General features: G+C 45.1%; 2 protein-coding genes across 5 annotated transcripts; one reads left to right on the plus strand and one right to left on the minus strand.

The window, feature by feature from the left end:
* Window positions 1-456: 456 nt before the first annotated feature.
* Window positions 457-8,587, minus strand: TIGD1 (tigger transposable element derived 1). 4 transcript variants are annotated; one of them, XM_074998844.1, is made up of 4 exons: window positions 8,461-8,587; window positions 7,422-7,510; window positions 4,274-4,392; window positions 457-4,164 (listed from the first exon to the last, which is right to left on the minus strand). In XM_074998844.1, exon 4 carries the CDS (start codon window positions 4,106-4,108, stop codon window positions 2,426-2,428), a length of 1,683 nt encoding a protein of 560 aa, XP_074854945.1. In that variant the 5' UTR covers window positions 4,109-4,164; window positions 4,274-4,392; window positions 7,422-7,510; window positions 8,461-8,587; the 3' UTR covers window positions 457-2,425. The 4 variants fall into 4 exon arrangements, with proteins under 4 accessions (XP_074854945.1, XP_074854943.1, XP_074854944.1 ...); XM_074998842.1 differs by lacking the exon at window positions 4,274-4,392; XM_074998843.1 differs by lacking the exon at window positions 4,274-4,392 and having other exon boundaries at window positions 7,422-7,578; window positions 8,461-8,532.
* A 53-nt stretch (window positions 8,588-8,640) lies between these two features.
* On the plus strand, window positions 8,641-11,236 carry CHST14 (carbohydrate sulfotransferase 14). Its single transcript, XM_074998846.1, has one exon. The coding sequence runs from the start codon at window positions 8,864-8,866 to the stop codon at window positions 9,971-9,973; it is 1,110 nt and encodes a 369-aa protein (XP_074854947.1). The 5' UTR covers window positions 8,641-8,863; the 3' UTR covers window positions 9,974-11,236.
* Window positions 11,237-19,808: the final 8,572 nt, after the last annotated feature.

Below are 19,808 nucleotides of genomic sequence, written 5' to 3' on the forward strand. Positions count from 1 at the left end.
GAGGGAGAAAACTTGTTCTTTTTGGCATCTGAGGATAGAACAAGAGGCAATGGACTTAAACTGCAGCAAGGGAGGTTTAGGTTGGACATTAGCAAAAAGTTCTTAACTGTCAGGGTGGTCAAACAGTGGAATAAATTGCCAAGGGAGGTTGTGGAATCTCCATCGCTGGAGATATTTAAGAACAGGTTAGATAGATGTCTATCAGGGATGGTTTAGATGGTACTTGGTACTGCTATTGGGGCAGGTGGCTGGACTCAATGGCCTCTCGAGGTCCCTTCCAGTCCCAGTATTCTGTGATTAGTTCATCTGTACTGAAATTAGGATTTTACATAGTTATACTCTCTATTCCTCTCCTAATCTTATCTCTTCATAACTCTCAGAACACACTGTCCAAAGCCTAAAACTGTTTGCAATTTTGTTTGCATTGGTTCAAGAATTTTAGAGAGACAAGCTAAATGAGGTAATATCTTTTATTGGACCAACTTCTGTTCGAGAGAAAGACAAGCCTTTATGTTTTCACAGTACTCTTCTTCAGCCCTGGGAGTTTGAAGGTGGCTGAAAAGACCCAGTTGAGAGAGAGAATCTCTGCTGGTTCTGTTACATTTAAAGATCTTTCACCCTTTGAGCTCTGCTTTCTGTGAGCTCTTTTCACTGCTGCTAAGTCAGACTGCTTTCTCTCATATCTCCGGAGATTTCTGTTTAGCTTTAGCTTCCAAAGGCTGCAGTTTTGAGTATGATCTTCCTACTTCTCCACTTCCATGTCCATTTCTTTGAGGTCTTGCTTGCACGCATCCTTGAAATGCAATTTGGGGTATCCTTTTGGTCTTCTTCCAAATGCCAATTGGCTGCAGAGGATGTCCTTTGGCTGTGTCCATCGTTCATTTGGCATGCATACCCAAGCCAGTGTTTATGACTGTTCTTCCAAGAGATTACAAAGAGTCTATGAAGGCAACACATATGAAAGCTGTTGATCCTCTTTTCCTGATGAAAGTACAAAGGTCCATGTCATGGTCCTATACAAAAGTGTACTGTTAATATATGCACAATACACATACATCTTTGTGTTCTGTCACTTTGTTGTTTTGTCATATCCTCTCGCTCAAGCTAGACCTAGTTGTGGCAGCTTTTCCAATGCAGATATTAAGTTCTGTTTCAAGTATAAGGTCGCCTGTGATAATGGACCACAGTTGTTATAAACTCATTCACCACTGCAAGTTCATAGTGGTTGATCTTGATGGAAGGTGCTTCCCCAACTCCTTGGCACGTTATTTTCCTCATTTTTAGGTTTACAGGAAGCCCAAAGTCTTGGCAGGCTGTGGAAAAAATTGTCTATAAAATTTTGGAGATGAGCTTCTGTGTGGGTTGTCACTTCTGCATCATCAGCAAAGAAGAGGTATTGGATAAGAGCTTCCCATGTTTTGGTTTTAGATCTGAGTCTTGCGAGATTGAACAGCTTCCCATCAGATCTTGTGTGCAAGTTGATTCTCTCAGCTGAGGAACCAAATGCTTGATTCAGAAGCAGGGGAAAAAAGATCCCAAACAGAGTTGAGGCAATACGCAAACTTGCTTAACTCTGCTACAAATCTGGAAAACCACAGAGACTGAGCTGTTACATTGGACTATGCTGTATGTGTTTTCATGTAAGAATCAAATCATGCTTAAGAGCTTTCGGCAGGGGGACATTCAATCTTTTCTAGAAGAATGAATAGCCCACTTCTACTGACAAAGTTGAAAGCATTTGTGAAGATGATGAAAGCAATGTAAAGGGACTTCTTTTGGTTACTGCATTTCTCTTGTAATTGTCTGAACATGTTCACAGTAGATCTTTCTGGTCTGAAGCCGTGCTGAGATTCAGGATAGATTCTGCCTTCAAGAGTCTGAAGTCTGGTCAGGAGAACTTGAGCAAATGCTTTTGCCATAATACTAACAAGGGAAATGCCATGACCATTGTTACAGTCACTCCTGTCACCCCTGTTTTTATAAAGTGATGGTGCTGACCTCTCTTCATTTCTCCTTCACCTTGTTTCCAGCACAGGTCGAGCAACTCGGGAAGATGTTGCAACAGAATACAGTGACTCCTCAGTGTTATGTTCCTGAAAAATCTGACTTTAAGCAAAATGAAATTAAACAAATCTAATTTTCCCCTAAGAAATAATGTAAATGGGCAAGGGAGTTAGGTTCCACAGAAATTTGTTTTGCCAGATGAAAGGCATCATACATACGTAAACAGTGTAAGTTTTAAACCAGTGAGTTAATAAAAGTATTAAGTTGTAAACATTTTTAAACTAACAATGTTCTACTGTAGTCAGCAATGATGACTGTGAAGATTGCTTGAGATGGTGGAATCAGAGGGTGAAAGTAGATGGATCATGGGGCCACTTCCCTTGCTGTTCTTGCAGACCTTCCTGAACTTGAAAAAACACATCTAGAGAGTGTTTTGCTTCCTTTTTTCTTGGTAAATTTCTTTATAGCAAGTCATTAGATGACTGACTCCCCTAATCACTTTGGAGCTGCGTTCCCTGTCAGGATCATCATCACGGAGGATTTGCAAGCCAGCTTCAATCATTCGGAAAGCTTCAGAAAGGCGTTTGGCAGTCAAATTTTGATGGGTTGATTCTTCTTTTACTTCTAGGCCCTCTTCTTCCATTGCTCTCAACACCTCTAGTTGCATCAGATCTTCATTGGTCAGCTCTTCTTTGTGTGATTGCAGAAGCTGTGTAATGTCGGCTTCTTCCACCTCATCAAATCCCACTTTCTTGGCCAAGCCAAGGATATCTTTCTTAATATCAGGAACCACATCTTTAAATCCTTTTATATCACTGACACATTCAGGCCACAGCTTCCCCCACACACCGTTCATGCACGTCTGAGTAACCTCTGCCCAGGACTCACCGATGTTATTAATGCACTTCAAGATGTTGTAGTCATGCCAAAACTGCCTAATCGTAGGTTTGCCTTCCCCATCGGTGCCTCTAAAGAGTTGAAGTAAAGTAAGACGTAAGTAATATGCCTTAAATGCAGCGATGGCTCCTTGGTCCATGGGTTGGATGAGTGATGTCAAGTTAGCTGGCAGAAAGACAACTTTGACATTTTTGCACAGGTCATCCAGGTTGAATGGATGTGCCGGTGCATTATCAATAAGCAATAAAATCTTGAAATCCAGATTTTCCTTGGCACAGTATTCCTTCCATGCAGGGACAGCGTAGAGAGTCAGCCATTCTGAAAAAACAGCCCCAGTCACCCATGCCTTCTTATTAGATCTCCAAATGACTGGAAGGCACTCCTTTGAATATCCCTTGAGAGCACGTGGTGTTTCGGATTGGTACACTGCCAGTGGTTTCATCTTCATGTCTCCAGCTGCATTACCACCTAGTAGCAAGGTTAGGCGGTCTTTAGCTGCTTGAAATCCAGGCACTGTCTTCTCCTCTCTGGAAATGTAAGTCCGCTCAGGCATCCTCTTCCAGTAGAGACCTGTTTCATCAACGTTGAAGACTTGTTTAGGGGAATAGCCACCTTCCTCAATTATTTTCTTGAGACAGTCAGTGAATTTTTTAGCGGCTGCAGTATCTGCACCAGCCACCTCACTGGACATCTTGATGTTATGCAGGTTGTAGCGCCTCTTGAAACCATCAAACCACCCCTGACTTGCTGTGAAAGTCTCTGCCTGAGATCCTTCACCTTGGTGTCTCTTCAAATTGTCATACAAACTTTTTGCCTTAGCTTGTATCATTAGCAAACTTACAGGTACATTCCGCTGATTTTGGTCTTCTATCCACACCGAGAGAAGATGCTCCATGTTTTCCAGCAAACTGCTTCTTGACTGACTTATTGTAGTAGCACTCAGTGGTATTACCGACTGAGCACTAGCCCTAATCTTGTCAGCATTTCTCCGAATTGTTCTCACAGTGGTTGGAGTAAGACCTAGAGCAATGCCAATGTCTACTGCACGCTTGCCTGCATCAAAACACCTTAAAATGTCTAATTTAGTACTCAGACTAATGGTTTTCCTGGTTTTCTTAATGTTAGCAAGACTCATACTGCTAGTCACTCCACTATCGCTTGCTGGACGCTTTTGACTCATGATGTTGGCTGATGCTTCTCTGGACATCACATGCAGTTGCTACTCTTCAGCTGGGAGTGGTCAGGTCATGTAGCATCCGTCATCTATTGCAAGGGAAAGAATTTGAAAAACCCATGTCATTCTCCATGGTAATCTGCTCCCCAACTGGAAGCTCTCAGGGTTTAGGCTAGGACTAGGTGTGGAGGTTCTTACGTTCATAGGAGTCCTGCTGGAGGACCAAAGCCTGTCTTGCAGGATGCTCTGGAAAAAAAAACTGCCCCTGCTGTATCTCTCCTAGTAACTGTCCTCTCAGCATAGGGACAGCATTGCCACTAATGTAGTAAGAGGAGGAAAACAATATTTGCTACAAGGCTGTGTCCCACCCTGCTGCGTGCATGCAGGTGCAGAGAGATGCAGCTCATTAGTGGGTGGACAGTGGGCATTCAGCTGAGGGAGCTGTCCCTAGAAGGAGCTTGGCCCATGACAGCCACATAGCACCTGAAAGGCCACACACTTCTACTGGACACTCCAGTGTGGGGGGGCCAGAGGACAAGGCATGGATGAGGATGGAAGACGCCAAGGTGCCTCACTCCTGCTGCAGCCAAGGCAGTTCTTGGGGCAGAATGCACCCAGCTGATCCTAATGGATGATCTCAGGGAGCTCCCCAGAGGCAGATGTGGTGCCCTGCTCCCTAGCTAAGCCCCTGGACAATGGAAATGCCTTCCTGGCTATACCTCCATCAGTCCCAGGATATGTGAGCCTCACCAGTGCCACAGCAACGTCCCTGTATTGTGGGCACCCCCAGTCTGGCTTTGTAGCCCCAGCAACTTTGAGAAGGCATCTGGTCTAAGGTGCTGCTTTGACTCCAGCCCTGATGACCTTCCCCATCTTGGGGTCCTGGTCTGGTGGCCTATGGAGGCCTGCACAGGTCAGTAACCCAGAGAGCTGCCTTGCCAGCTGGGCCAAGAGCTGCTCTTTCCATTACCGTAACTTGCTTTGGGCAGGGGAAACAGAATGGAACATGCATCTGATGAAGTGGGTCTTTGCCCAGGAAGGCTTATACCATTTGGTGCATAAGGTGCCACAGGACTTCTCGTCGTTTTTGTGGATACAGGCTAACACAGCTACCCCTCTGATATTTGCAAAAAAATGTTTGCTCACAAGTCATATGATGCTTTTGTCTTATGATTTTTCTTGTGCAAGTTCATTTTAGGGGATAACAATTGTCTCATTTCAACCACGCAATTGTTGCGGGACATTTTGTGCATTTGATGAGGTCCACCAGCTCATGGGAATAGTTATCGATACTAAGCTGGCTATCCAATATACAAATCTCTTCATAGGCCACCTTGAAGAATTACTGGATAAATGCACAACATACAAGCAATTATATAAACATTTTGATATTTTCATCATCTCTTTCATCTTGTATTAAGCTGTGACACTGAGTACATTTCCCAGTCCTGAAGAAGAGCTCTGTATAAGCTCAAAAACTTCTCTCTCTTACCAAGTTGGTCCAATAAAAACTATTACAACACCTGCTTTGTCCCTCGTAAGTCTGAAATTTCTACAAATGAATTGCTGGGTAACAAAACAACTGGCACATCTCTGAGGCAACTTTAAAATGTGGCTAGTCATGAATAATTAGTCCAGCATTGGGACTGCATTTATTTGACTTCTCAGCTACCTATAATTTGTATTTCATGTTCAGATACTAGGCTACTTTAGAACAGATTGATAATCTATGAAAACAGCTCTGCCACTTGTAACTAGACAGATAAGTTCTTTCCACTTGTGTTAACATTTACCAAAAATGCCAGGTCTTGGATTAAAAATAAGGGGAGTAATTCCCAAAATACTACACACCGTGTGTAAATATGGAATGAACCATGTGGAAAAAATCCAACAATGTTTTACTACTTCTTCTTTCCTTTCTTCACTCTTTCAAATATAATTTACTTTTGTTTAAATAATTGGGTTCTCAATCAAATAAGATAAGGTGCTCTTTCAGCAGAGCTGTATTGATAGCTTGCATAATCTGACTCTAAAATTGAGGTCAGTTGTTCAGAACAGTGACTCTAAAAATAGCACTGAAGTATCACAGTATTTCAAAATGCCAGAACAAATTTTCTTGATTTTAAAAGTAAAAAGTTATTTTTTTCTAATCCCCATTTAGGTCCTTTTGGGTGCAAGCCCCATTACCGGCTATTAAAAGATTCATCACCTCCATGATGATTAGCAATGCTACTGATGATATGCTAAATCAGAGGAAGGCAAAATAGAGCTTGTGGGCTGGATCTGGCCTGTCAAACAACCACAGCCCGCCTGGCACCATCCCACAGCCTAATGCAACAGCTGTCTGTGCAGCGTGGCGAAATGGAGCGCCCTCCACCCACTCCGCACACACACCCCACCTCTTTGTGGGATGAGTGCGTAGTGGCAGCTCCTCAGGCTGTGGCTCAGGCCCCTGCTGCCGTGGGTCCTGTCCGCATGGCTCTGGCTGTGGCACAGGCCGTGGTGTGGCTCCTGCCAACATGGTTCCTGCAGGGGTGGCTCACTCAGGCCCCAGCATGGCTCTGGCCGGTGCAGCTTGGACCATGGCTTGGGGCCCTGCTGTGGCTCCTGAGGGGGCAGCAGCTGTGGTGAATTGCTGCATTCAGTTTGTACTGGAGGGCACCAGGGGATGGGGTTGGCTTTGCAGGACAGCATTTATTTGGAGTGGAGGTGGATGCCTGGCTCTGAGGGTGGGAGAGAGCATTGTTGGGGGGGGAGGGGGCACCTGTGGTGAATACAGAAGGACGACAACCACAAGTGTGGTGATCCTTCAATTGCTACTGGATGCCAATGGCCTAGTGGGACACGTGGGCAGGCTCCCTGTCGGTCATGCTCCTGTATGCCGTTCAAAGTGGCCGTTTGCAAGCGCCATGGGTCTCTGTGCGCTGCATTCCTGGGGGGTAGGGAGAGGCTGCTGCCCCCCCCTCCCCCAACTCCTGCCACCACCACAATCTTGCAGCTCCCCTTGGCCAGTGGTGCGCAGCACACACAGCTGCCCATGGCCCCCACAGCCAATCACTTTGAGCAATGTGCTGGTATGCAGCAGGAAGGGAGCCTGCCTGAGGGTCCCCCTAGGCTGCTGGCTGGGAGCCAGCTATAGTGAGTGCTTCCTGGACTGAGCCTGCAACTGACACCTCAACTCCCTGCCCCAGGTCACAAACAAAAGCCTTTGCTACTGCACCCAGACCCAGCATCACCTCCTGCATCTCAAGCCACTGCCAGGTCACAACCCCCACCCTTACCCAACCTCCATCCCAGATATCCCCTCCATTAATATCATGGAAGAGTATGGCCCTTGACCACTTACCAAATCCTTGGACTGGCCCATCAAAAATTATTTTCTGCCCTGGTGCTAACTGAAGAAAATCCGGTTCCCTCTTCCACAGCTATTCTTTACTAATAGGAATAAAAAGTAGTATCTTAATCTTCTTAGCAAAAAAAGCACTTGAGTGGGGGGGAGAACCCTGCTATGAGAAAACATGCTTGTTTTAGAATGAGTCTTTTAGAATCTTTTTACTATAATTTCACTTTAAGGATCCCAATATTGGTGCAATTTTTATTAATAGTTTATACGGGCTGGCTTGGACACTTTGTGCATATAGTGACCCCAGCCTGTTTTTATGGCCCCCTCCTGCAGTCCCTTCCACAGCTCTCCTCCCCGCCGCCTATATCCAAAGCCCCCCTGCCCCCAGTTCCCTCATCTGCCCAGAAAACCGGACAGCCCCTGCCAGCAGTGGAGACAACCTGCACAGACCTCTCCCATAGCCACAGTTCCCTGAAAGCTGAGTGCTTGCGGTGGTGGTGGGGGGGGGCACTCAGGGGCTGCCCTGGCTTTTAGCAGAGCCCATAGCTGGCATCATGTGTTTCTATGGGTGGTGCACACCAGCACATGCCTTGGTGCACACAGCAAAATTTATTCCATGCATGGATGCAGAAAATTTGAGGGAACACGGCCCCAGGCTGTGCAATGAGCCTGTGTGCACGGCCCCCGCCCCCCCCAGCAGTGCAGTGTGTGCATGCCCCCCGCCCCGTAATGCACTGTATGCACGCCCCCCGCCCCCCCCCGCAATGCACTGTGTGCACGCCCCCCCGCAATGCACTGTGTGCACGGCCCCCGCCCCCCCCGCCGGTAATGCACTGTGTGCACGCCCCCCCGTAATGCACTGTATGCACGGCCCCCGCCCCCCCCGCCGGTAATGCACTGTGTGCACGGCCCCCCTCCCTTGGGCTAGGCAGTACCCATGTGAACAAAGCTCCCCCCATGCAGTGTAACCTGGTCGCAGCCCCCCGCCCCCACGCCTTGCGCCCCCCCCGCCTCGCTCCGCGGGCTCTCCCGCCTCACGCACCCTTGGCGACCGGGGGGGGCCGCCCCCAGCCCAGCGCGGCCGCCGGCGCCTCCACTCCCTCCTCGCGGCGCCCCCGGCCCCGCCGCGCGCCGCCTCCTGGCCCTGAGCCGCTGGGCGGAGCCGCCGCTGCGCCCCCCGCCCTGCCGTCACTGCCGGCCCCCCCGCGCCCCTCGCGCGCTGGCTGCCTGCGGGACATCCGGCCCGCTCCGCCGCCCGGCCTCCCGCCCGCGCCCGGCCCGCTGCGCTGCCCGGGTGGCGGAGCCCCCTGCTGCCATGCGGAGCCTGCCGGCCCGGCCTGGCTGAGGGGACCGCGGCAGCTGCTCCCGCCGGATCCCCGGGGCTGAGGGAAAGGGGTCGCCCCCCTCCAGCCCTGCCCCCTCCCCGGGCAGGGGCTAGCTCGGCCATGTTCCCGCGCCCCCTCCCGCCCGTGGTGGTGCGCGGAGCAGAGATGGGGGCCCCCTCCCTGCGCCGGGCCGCGGCACCCGCCCGCCTGCGGGGTGGCAGTGGCGCCCTGCTCTTGCCCTCCATGCTCATGTTCGGGGTGATCGTGGCTTCCAGCGGCCTGCTACTCATGATCGAGCGGGGCATTCTGGCCGAGGTGAAGTCACCCCCGCTCCATCCCTCCCACGGAGACCTGGCTTGGAGGAGCAGCAGTAACACCAGGGCGGCAGCCCCCAAGAGCACGGATTACCAGGTGCTGCAAGACATTCGTAACCGGACCATCCACACCATGTGCGGGCACAAGAGCATGCCTCACAGCATCTGGGAGCTGTCAGCAGGGCAGAGGCGAACCCTGCTCAAACACATACTGGTCAGTGACAAATACCACTTCTTATACTGCTACGTCCCCAAAGTCGCCTGCTCCAACTGGAAACGAATCCTGAAAGTTCTGGATGGCGTGCTGGAGGATGTAAATGTCAAGCTGAAAATGGACCACAAGAATGACTTGGTTTTTCTCAGTGATATGAAGCCAGATGAGATCAGCTACCGGCTAAAGCATTACTACAAGTTTATATTTGTTCGAGATCCAATGGAGAGACTTTTATCAGCTTATAGGAATAAATTTGGAGAGATCAAAGAGTACCAGTTAAAGTATGGTGTGGAAATAGTAAAAAGATACCGAAAAAGCCCCGGAAAGTCCACAGGGGATGATGTTACCTTTTCTGAGTTTCTCCGGTACCTGTTAGATGAAGAGGCAGAGAAAATGAACGAACACTGGATGCCCATTTACAACCTATGCCAACCCTGTGCGGTGAGATACAATTTCATCGGATCGTATGAAAGACTGAATGCCGACGCAGATTACGTTCTTGAACATATTCGAGCACCTTCTTTTATCAGTTTCCCAGAACGACAATCGTGGTATAAGCCTGTGACTCGGGAAACTCTACATTACTATCTCTGTAACACTCAGCGTAGGCTTATAAAAGAACTGTTGCCAAAATACATTCTAGATTTCTCATTATTTGCCTATCCTCTTCCTAATGTTACTAGTGAATTTTGTAGGCAGTGAACTTTTTGTGCAGTGGTTTATGCAAGAAACTTCTGCCGATGGAGTGATGTTGTGCAACATTTTTATGCAAGCAAAAGTTCTAGTGTAGTTAATATTTTGTCAGTATAAAAGTACTTTTGCTCGTGGTGATTATTTTAATCCACAGCCTGTATAAATTCTGTTGGCAAAAACACTTTTATGACAGTATAAACTGCATCTACCCTAAGAGAGTTTGCTGATCTAGCTTCTCTCGCCAACCTTTTATGGTGTAGAAAAAGCCTGTGAAGCAACCTGTGTCCTACTCACAGTTCCTAATTTTATACTTTTTAAAATATAAACTATTATATGATATATAGTCTTTTCAACTAGGATATATTTTACCTTTGTATTGTTCCAATTATGTCTATATGCCGCTGAGTTAAGCACAATAGCTTTTATATATCTATTTTTAAAAACTTTCTCTATATAGCACAAGACAGTGAATACATGCAAAAGAATAGGAAATGGATATATTTTAAGCACAAAGCATAGTTCTATTTTTATGGTCCAGATTAACTTTTCTGGGGTAAAGTTATCCACATTAACAATTGTATTAGCTGTTTTTTTAAAGCGTTACTGTAGGAAAGGTAAATCATTCTTAGGATGAACTTGTGGAAGGAGTGATGTGAAATTTTGAGAGAAAAGTCTTTTGTAAACTAGGCCTGATTATCCATAATCTTCACACTTGTGGAGTGCATCTAAAGCTGACAAGTCAGTTCTTGTTCTCTGACGTTGTGATGCTTGTTTTGGAGCATTTTTTTATTTCACTATTAAACCACAGTTGCATTAATAGAAAAAGTTAACATATTCATCTTGATACAAGGTATTAATCAAAGACCGTTGATTTTATTTTGTGTGATTAGGATCTGAGGGTATGAGTTACCTACATAGTACAACTAACGTTGATGTAGCAATGTTCTTGTTAATAACACGTTTTTTTGACCCTCTTTTAAAAAAGTTATTAGAATCAAGAGTTTCTTAGCCCTTGTAACAGAATTTAGAAAATAGCTTACAGTGATTATTTACAACTTGTAGGGAACAAATAAGAACAAATTCTTTATGATGTTAGTTGTATTTGGTGCTATTGTAAGTAAATGTTGACTTCTGCTTTTTATATGTGCGTGACATTTTTATAGTTATTTATATGTAAACATTATGATTTATCTTTTGAAGTGTGAGTTGTAATGTTCAAATTTGTTCATGACAGTTTATACAATACTTGCATTTTTAATAACATTTATATGTAAATCATTCTGTGGCTTGCTTTTGTTTCAGTCATGGTTTGTTGCTATTTACCATTTGTATTATAACAGCTGCAGTGCCTCATTGTGCTAGCACTATACAAACATGTTACAAACGGTACCTGTCATGTAGGACCAAAGAGAATAAACAGGTGGATAAAACATAGAGATGAGGTGGACACCAAGGAAACAATTACTAGTCAGTGTGAAAAGTAGCAGAAGTAACAAACCATGTGCCTAACCATTGTCCAGTAAGCATATATCTACTTTGCTTTAGGTGAAGTTACATCATACAGTTTTTCATTTCCTAGAATATCTTTTTGCAATGTGTTGGGCATTTTAAAAAATGTTCTTTAGACCTTTTTAAATACTTCCACCTCAGTAGCTAGATGCACATGATGTGCGTATAGAGAGTCATAGGGTTGGAAGAGAACTCAGGAAATTATCGCATCCAACCCCCCTGCTAAAAGCAGGACCAAATACAACTAAATTACCTCAGCCAGGGCAGGACTCTGCACTTGTCCTTGTTGAACCTCATCAGATTTTTTTCGGCCCAATCCTCCAATTTTTCTAAGTGTCCCTGGACCCTACCTCTACCCTCCAGTGCATCAACCTCTTCCCCTAGTTTAGTATTATCTACGAATTTTCTGAAGGTGCAGTCCAGACCCTGATGCAGGTCATTAATAAAGGAGTTGAACAAAATCGGCCCCAGAACTGACCTTGGGGGTACTCAGTTTGAAATCGGCCACCAACCTGACATAGAGCTGTTGATCACTACCCGTTGAGCCCAACAATCTAGGCAGCTTTCTGTCCACCTTACAGTCCATTTATCCAATCCATATTTTTATAACTTGCTGGCAAGGATACTGTGGGAGACCCTATCAAAAGCTTTGCTAAAGTCAAGATATATTACATCGACTGCCTTCCCCATATCAACCGAGCCAGTTACCTCATCACAATCACGTTGGTCAGGCATCACTTACTCTTGATGAATCCATGTTGACGATTCCTGATCACTTTCCTCCAACTGCTTCAAAATGGATTCCTTGAGGTTCCTCTCCATGGTTTTTGTAGGGGTTGAGGTGAAGCTGGATAGTCTGTAGTTCCCCAAATTCTTCTTCCTTTTTTAAAGAAAGATGAGCACTACTTTTGCCTTTTTCCAGTCACCTGGGACCTTCCCAGATCACCGTGAATTTTCAAACATAATGGCCAATGGCTCTGCAGTCACACCAGCCACGCCCTCACTTAACAGTCACTTAACAGTGTGGCCTATAAGGTTCTCCAAAGGAAGTGATATAAGCCCACATTTCAAGCAAGCCTGACCAAAAGCTCTAAGCTATACACTGTGAGCAACAATTCTGCATAGGAACTGAACTAAGTGACATAAGAATTTTCTGTATTTCTAAACGTTGTTTTGTAGGGGTACCCCGTTTCCCAAAGGGAAGTATGGACACTGCGTGAAGTTAGCCTGAGCCACGCCTCCTGCATGGGGTAGGCCCAAGCCACTTACCCAAACCTTGCTCCCGTTCCCTGCATGGGGTTGGCCTGCACAGGGCTGGGACTAGTGCTGCTGCTTGTCTGAGCCTTGCTCCCGCTCCTGCACATAGCTGGCGTTGCTGCTTCTCCCACATTCCTCCTCACCTCACACCAGTTTTTTTTGACAAAGTGAGCATTAGTTCCATTTGTTCTTGCCAAGAACCAATCCCATTGGCAAGAGGAAATGAGACAAATGCCCACTTTTGCTAAAAAAGTTGGGACTGCCAGGATGGAGCTTAAAAAAAGGACTGTCCTAGCCAAAATGAGCCATATGGTCATCCTATTTATGGGTGAAATCCTGGGTATGCTGAAACCACTGGCAGGACACTCATTGACTTCTGCAGAATTCCACCTTTTCTGGAACAAAGGTGACCAATACATACCTATATCTCAAACTGTTAGCTGTAGCCCTCCTTCTGAATTTACCCTCTTTTCCTTCAGCCATCAAAGGGAAACTGTTTGTTTGCCTGCTATCGTATCCACATCCTTCAATTGACTTGGCTTTCACAAATATGGCTAAGCTGTAACTTATTTGTTCCTGATATGCCCCATTGATTTCAATGAGAATGCACAAATGTGATGGAGGATAGAATTTGGATCTTGGTATTGGAATTTAGAGAAACTTCGAGAAATGTCAAAACAAAAAAACAGTGAAGTAGCACTTTAAAGACTAACAAAATAATTTATTAGGTGAGCTTTCGTGGGACAGACCCACTTCTTCAGACCATAGCCAGATCAGAACAGACTCAATATTTAAGGCACAGAGAACCAAAAACAGTAATCAAGGAGGACAAATCAGAAAAAAATGATCAAGGTGAGCAAATCAGAGAGCAGAGGGACGGGGTGGGGAGTCAAGAATTAGATTAAGCCAAGTATGCAATTCCTGGAGCTTTGCGACCGGGTGCTCGCGAACAGGGTGCGTGCTAACAGGAGGGAGTTTTGAGAGGCTCTCCTGGAGGAGGAGAAGGAAGGAGCAAACTAAAGCACCTTGGGGTAAGTGGCTGCTTATATTTGGGGGTTTGGGCTTGTGTGTGTTTGTTTGTTTGGAGTTTGGAGTGCTGAGCTGAGTGTTTGTTTGAAAGGCCATGTGCTCAGGCAGGCAGTTGGAAGCTGTGAGTCTTGATTAGGTTTGAATCGAAACACCGGGTGCTGATTGGCTGAGCTGTAGGCAGAGGGAGGCGCTATCAGGGAGGCCGAGCACTTAAACCCCGCTAGTAAGCGACCAGGGAGCTTTGCAACCGGGTGCTCGCGAACAGGGTGCGTGCTAACAGGAGGGAGTTTTGAGAGGGGAGTTAGAGGGGGAGCTTGGAGGGAGCCAGTGACTTCTATTGCCCTTAAACTTTAAATCCTTTATAACAACCTCTATCTGAAACATTTAATTAACCCTCATATATAATTAGAGTAGGAAATGGAGGCAGAAGCCCAGCAGCAGAGTGGGGGCTATCCTGTTTATTGTATCGAGTGCAGCATGTATGACTACCTACCCTGTGGGTGGGTGGCGTATGTGTGCGTGTGATGCAAGGAGCTCCTGGCCCTCAGAGACCGAGTGCGTGCTTTGGAGGCCAGGGTGGCTGAACTGGAGGAGCTAAGGAAGGCAGAGGTGTTTGTTGATGAGACTTTCCGGGACATAGTAGGGCTGTCCCACCTCCAATCTGACAGTCCTGATGCTGTTATGGAGGATGAAAGGCTCAGGGAAGGAGAGCAGTCAATGGGAGCAGAGGGAAACCATCCCATAGTTGGGACCCTCCTTCCAGAGGGTGCTATTGTATCCTCTCGTGCTGAGGATACTTCTCTGGGGGAGGGAGCACCAGCTGTTAGGAAGAAGCAGGTTTTAGTAGTGGGGGATTCGATCATTAGAAATATAGATAGTTGGGTTTGTGATGACCGGGAGAACCGTATGGTGACTTGCCTGCCTGGTGCGAAGCTTGCGGATCTCTCGAGGCATCTAGACAGACTTATGGGCAGTGCTGGGGAGGAGCCGGTCGTCGTGGTACATGTTGGTACCAATGACATAGGGAAGGGTAGAAGAGATGTTCTGGAGGCCAAATTTAGGTTACTAGGAAAGAGACTGAAATCCAGAACATCTATGGTGGCATTCTCTGAAATGCTTCCAGTTCCACGCGCAGGGCCAGATAGACAGGCAGAACTTCAGAGTCTCAATGCATGGATGAGACGATGGTGTAGGGAAGAGGGGTTTAGATTTATTAGGAACTGGGGACACTTTTGGGGTAGGGGGGAGCCTATACAGGAATGATGGGCTCCACCTAAATCAAGGTGGATCCAGACTGCTGGCATTAAACATTAAAAAGGTCGTAGAGCAGTTTTTAAACTAAGAGGTGGGGGAAAGCCGATTGGTGCGGGGGAGCACCTGGATCGGACGGAGACTTCTCTTACACGAGGCTCCATAGATAGGGATTCCCTAGAAGCTAGTCAGATAGGGAACGTGGGAAATAATATATGGGCAAGATCAGATGTGAAACAATCGCATATAAAAAAATCCAACGCGTCTGCGAAAGGCGGACATATAAATAGTGGTAGTTTTTTAACGTGCTTTTACACTAATGCTAGGAGTCTGTCTAATAAGATGGGTGAACTGGAGTACCTCATATCAAAGGAGGAAGTTGACATAATAGGCATCTCAGAAACATGGTGGAATGAGGACAATCAGTGGGACACTGTCATACCGGGATATAAATTATATCGGAAAGACAGAACGGGTTGTGCGGGTGGCGGAGTGGTACTATATGTGAAGGATAATATAGAATCAAATGAAGTAAAAATCCTAAAGGAATCAAAATGTCCCATAGAATCATTATGGATAACAATTCATTCCTCTAATATGAATATGGCATTAGGAATATATTACCGACCACCTAACCAGGACAGTGATAGTGATGCTGAAATGTTAAGGGAGATTAGAGAGGCTATCAAAATAAAAAACACAGTAATAATAGGAGATTTCAATTATCCCCATATTGATTGGGTGCATGTTACCTCAGGACGGGATTCAGAGATTAAATTTCTTGATGCCTTAAATGACTGCTTCTTGGAGCAGCTAGTACAGGAACCCACAAGGGGAGAGTCAATTCTCGATCTAGTCTTGACTGGAACGCAGGATCTGGTCCAAGAGGTAACTGTTACTGGACCACTTGGAAATAGTGACCACAATATAATAACTTTTAATATTCCTGTGTTGGGAAGAACACCACAGCGGTCAAACACTCTGGCATTTAATTTCAAAAAGGGGAATTACACTAAAATGAGGAAGCTAGTTAAACAGAAACTAAAAGGTAGAGTAATTAAACTAAAATCCCTGGAAGCTTCATGGAAACTGTTTAAAGACACCATACTAGAGGCCCAACTTAAATGTATACCCCAAATAAAAAAACACACTAAGAGACCTAACAAAGAACCACCATGGCTAAACAGCCATGTTAAAAAGGCAGTGAAAGAGAAAAGGGCAGCTTTTAAAAAGTGGAAGTCAAATCCTAGTGAGGAAAATAGAAAGGAACATAAACACTCCCAAATTAAGTGTCATAATGTAGTAAGAAAAGCCAAAAAAGATTTTGAGGAACAGCTAGCCAAAAATTCAAAAAATGATAGTAAAATGTTTTTTAAATACATTAGAAGCAGGAAGCCCGTTAAAAAAGCAGTGGGGCCTTTGGACGATAAAGATATAAAAGGAGCGATCAAGGAAGACAGTGCCATTGCGGAGCGATTAAATGATTTCTTTGCGTCAGTCTTCACGGCTGAGGATGTTACAGAGGTTCCTAAATCTGAGCCAGCCTTTTTAGGTGACAAATCTGAGGAACTCACTCAGATTGAAGTGACATTAGAGGAGGTTCTGGAGTTAATTGATAAGCTGAATAGTAACAAGTCTCCAGGACCAGACGGCATTCACCCAAGGGTTCTGAAAGAACTCAAATGTGAAATTGCGGAGTTATTAACAGTGGTTTGTAACCTATCATTTAAATCCACTTTGGTACCAAATGACTGGAAGACGGCCAATATAACGCCAATATTTAAAAAAGGCTCTAGAGGAGACCCTGGCAATTATAGACCTATAAGTTTAACATCAGTACCAGGCAACTTAGTAGAAACACTAGTAAAGAATAAAATTGCAAGGCACGTAGAAGAGCACGAATTGTTGGGCAAAAGTCAGCATGGCTTCTGCACAGGGAAGTCGTGTCTAACTAATCTGTTAGAATTCTTTGAAGAGGTTAATAAACAGGCGGACAAGGGGCACCCAGTGGACATAATATACCTAGATTTCCAGAAAGCCTTTGACACGGTCCCACACCAAAGGCTTTTATGTAAATTAGGTGGTCATGGGATAGGAGGAAAGATCCTTTCATGGATCGGGAATTGGTTAAAAGACAGAAAACAAAGGGTGGGAATAAATGGTAAATTTTCACAATGGAGGAGGGTAACTAGTGGTGTTCCCCAGGGGTCAGTCCTGGGACCGATCCTGTTCAACTTGTTCATCAATGATCTAGAAAATGAGGTAAGCAGTGAGGTGGCAAAGTTTGCAGATGACACCAAGTTGTTCAGGACAGTCAAAACCAAAAGGGATTGTGAAGAACTACAAAAAGATCTCAGCAAACTGAGTGATTGGGCAGCAAAATGGCAAATGAAATTTAATGTGGGTAAGTGTAAGGTAATGCATGTTGGAAAAAATAACCCAAATTACACGTACTACATGATGGGGTCAAATTTAGCTACGACAGATCAGGAAAGGGATCTTGGAGTTATAGTGGATAGTTCTCTGAAGACATCCACGCAGTGTGCAGCGGCAGTTAGTAAGGCAAATAGGATGTTAGGAATTATTAAAAAAGGGATCGATAATAAGACAAAAGATATCATACTTCCCCTATATAAAACTATGGTACGCCCACATCTTGAGTACTGCGTGCAGATGTGGTCTCCTCACCTCAAAAAAGACATATTGGCATTAGAAAAGGTTCAGAAAAGGGCGACTAAGATGATTAGGGGCTTGGAACGGGTCCCATATGGGGAGAGGCTAGAGAGACTGGGACTTTTCAATTTGGAAAAGAGGCGATTGAGGGGTGATATGATAGAGGTATATAAAATCATGAATGGCGTGGAGAAAGTGAATATAGAAAAATTATTTACCTTTTCCCATAATACAAGAACTAGGGGACACCAAATGAAATTGATGGGTAGTAGGTTCAAAACTAATAAAAGGAAATTTTTCTTCACACAGCGCACAGTCAACCTGTGGAACTCCTTGCCCGAGGAGGCTGTGAAGGCCAGGACTCTATTAGGGTTTAAAAAAGAGCTTGATAAATTTTTGCAGGTTAGGTCCATAAATGGCTATTAGCCAGGGATAAAGTATGGTGCCCTAGCCTTCTGAACAAGGGCAGGAGATGGATGGCAGGAGATAAATCACTTGATCATTGTCTTCTGTTCTCCTTCTCTGGGGCACCTGGCATTGGCCACCGTCGGCAGATGGGATGCTGGGCTGGATGGACCTTTGGTCTGACCCAGTATGGCCATTCTTATGTTCTTATGTTCTTATGTTGACCTCCCCCCACTTCTACCCCTCTACTCTCTGATTTGCTCACCTTGATCTTTTTTCTTCTGATTTGTCCTCCTTGAAGAAGTGGGTCTGTCCCACGAAAGCTCACCTAATAAATTATTTTGTTAGTCTTTAAAGCGCTACTTGACCGCTTTTTTGTTTTGATAGTATATAGACTAGCACGGCTCCCTCTTTGTTACCATTCTAGCGTCTGGATCATTCCTCAGATCCAGGCAGCAGCTGTTGGTCAGGTGTTGTAAAATGGGTGTAAATGATGGATCAATGTACGTGTAATTAATTTTGATCTCTGAACTTAGTTAATTGAATGGATGGAATTTACTTGCCTCCCTCCCCCTTCAATTTATTTTACACCAACATCTATGAAAACTGGGAAACAATCACAAAAGTGTTCTTTTGTTTGGCTTTTTGCTTTTGACTGAAAATTTCATTTAAAATAGTTTAAAATGTTTCAATTCTTGTTGGCTTATATGCTCCAGCTTCCCATCTCTAGGCAAGATTGGGTCTCTGCCCACAGAAGGATCAGTGTTTGCTTTTGTTTGAATCTTCTGCTCTTATGCATTTCCTTGAAGTCATCAATCACTTTTTTTTTCATTTAAGCCAAGAAAATTAACTGCCCTCTCAAATTTTTATTGTATGTTTGTGCAGTCAGGCAATTCAAAGATTGGTTCTCACTGCATGAGCATAATGCTGCCACTGAATGTTCTAAAAATATTGATAGATCTGCAAAATACTCCATCAGATTAAGCGTGACAAGTTATGGTTACTGCAATAAGCCAAACTTGATTTCCTGTACTTTGTCAGGATTGCAGTCTATCCATTCCTGCCAATATTGATTCTGTTTGCTTTTAATTCAGCATACTGGAAATTGTGGCCCTCTGGTCACAAAGATGAAGAATCAGTCAGTATTAAACTAATGATACTTCCTGGTCCTGTTATCCAAAACCAAGGTTTTTAATGTTTCCTGAAGGATTTTTTGGCCAACTAAGAATGAAAATATGAGCTCCTCCATGTCTTTTTTTTGTTGGGGGTTCCTCTGCAAATTGCTGCAAATTAAATCATGATCAGCTGTTGTAACTGATTATCAGCATGGTAGGGGAGCAAACACAGAGGAGGCTAGAACTAAACTGCAGGCAAATCTGGAAAGATTAAGGCCACATGTACATTACTTCAGAAGTTCAGCCTGCTTGGAGTCGATTTTCTGGGGCACCAAAGGGGGTTTCTGGGGTCAATGTTGACCCCATAACTCCTTGCAAGCCTCAAGGATTAAGGAAGGTCAACAGGAGGAACGCTCCCGTCGATCTTCCATGAAACAGCCATGGAAGTCGACAGCTGAAAAGTCGATTTTAGCTAAGCAATTGGCATAGCTAAAATCATGTACCAGCTGTCGACTGCTATGTTTAGTGTAGACATAGCCTGAAACTGTGAAGGATGTAAGAAACAAGGGGGTTCTGGTGCCAATAAAAGTAAAAATTTCACCAGC

This window comes from Carettochelys insculpta, chromosome 6 (assembly GCF_033958435.1).
Source record: "Carettochelys insculpta isolate YL-2023 chromosome 6, ASM3395843v1, whole genome shotgun sequence".
In the NCBI taxonomy this organism is placed as follows: Eukaryota; Metazoa; Chordata; order Testudines; family Carettochelyidae; genus Carettochelys; species Carettochelys insculpta.

What these genes read in the sequence shown, in the direction of transcription:
- TIGD1 (XM_074998842.1), bottom strand. Translation starts at nt 4,108, where the DNA reads ATGTCCAGAGAAGCATCAGCCAACATCATGAGTCAAAAGCGTCCAGCA.
- CHST14 (XM_074998846.1), top strand. Translation starts at nt 8,864, where the DNA reads ATGTTCCCGCGCCCCCTCCCGCCCGTGGTGGTGCGCGGAGCAGAGATG.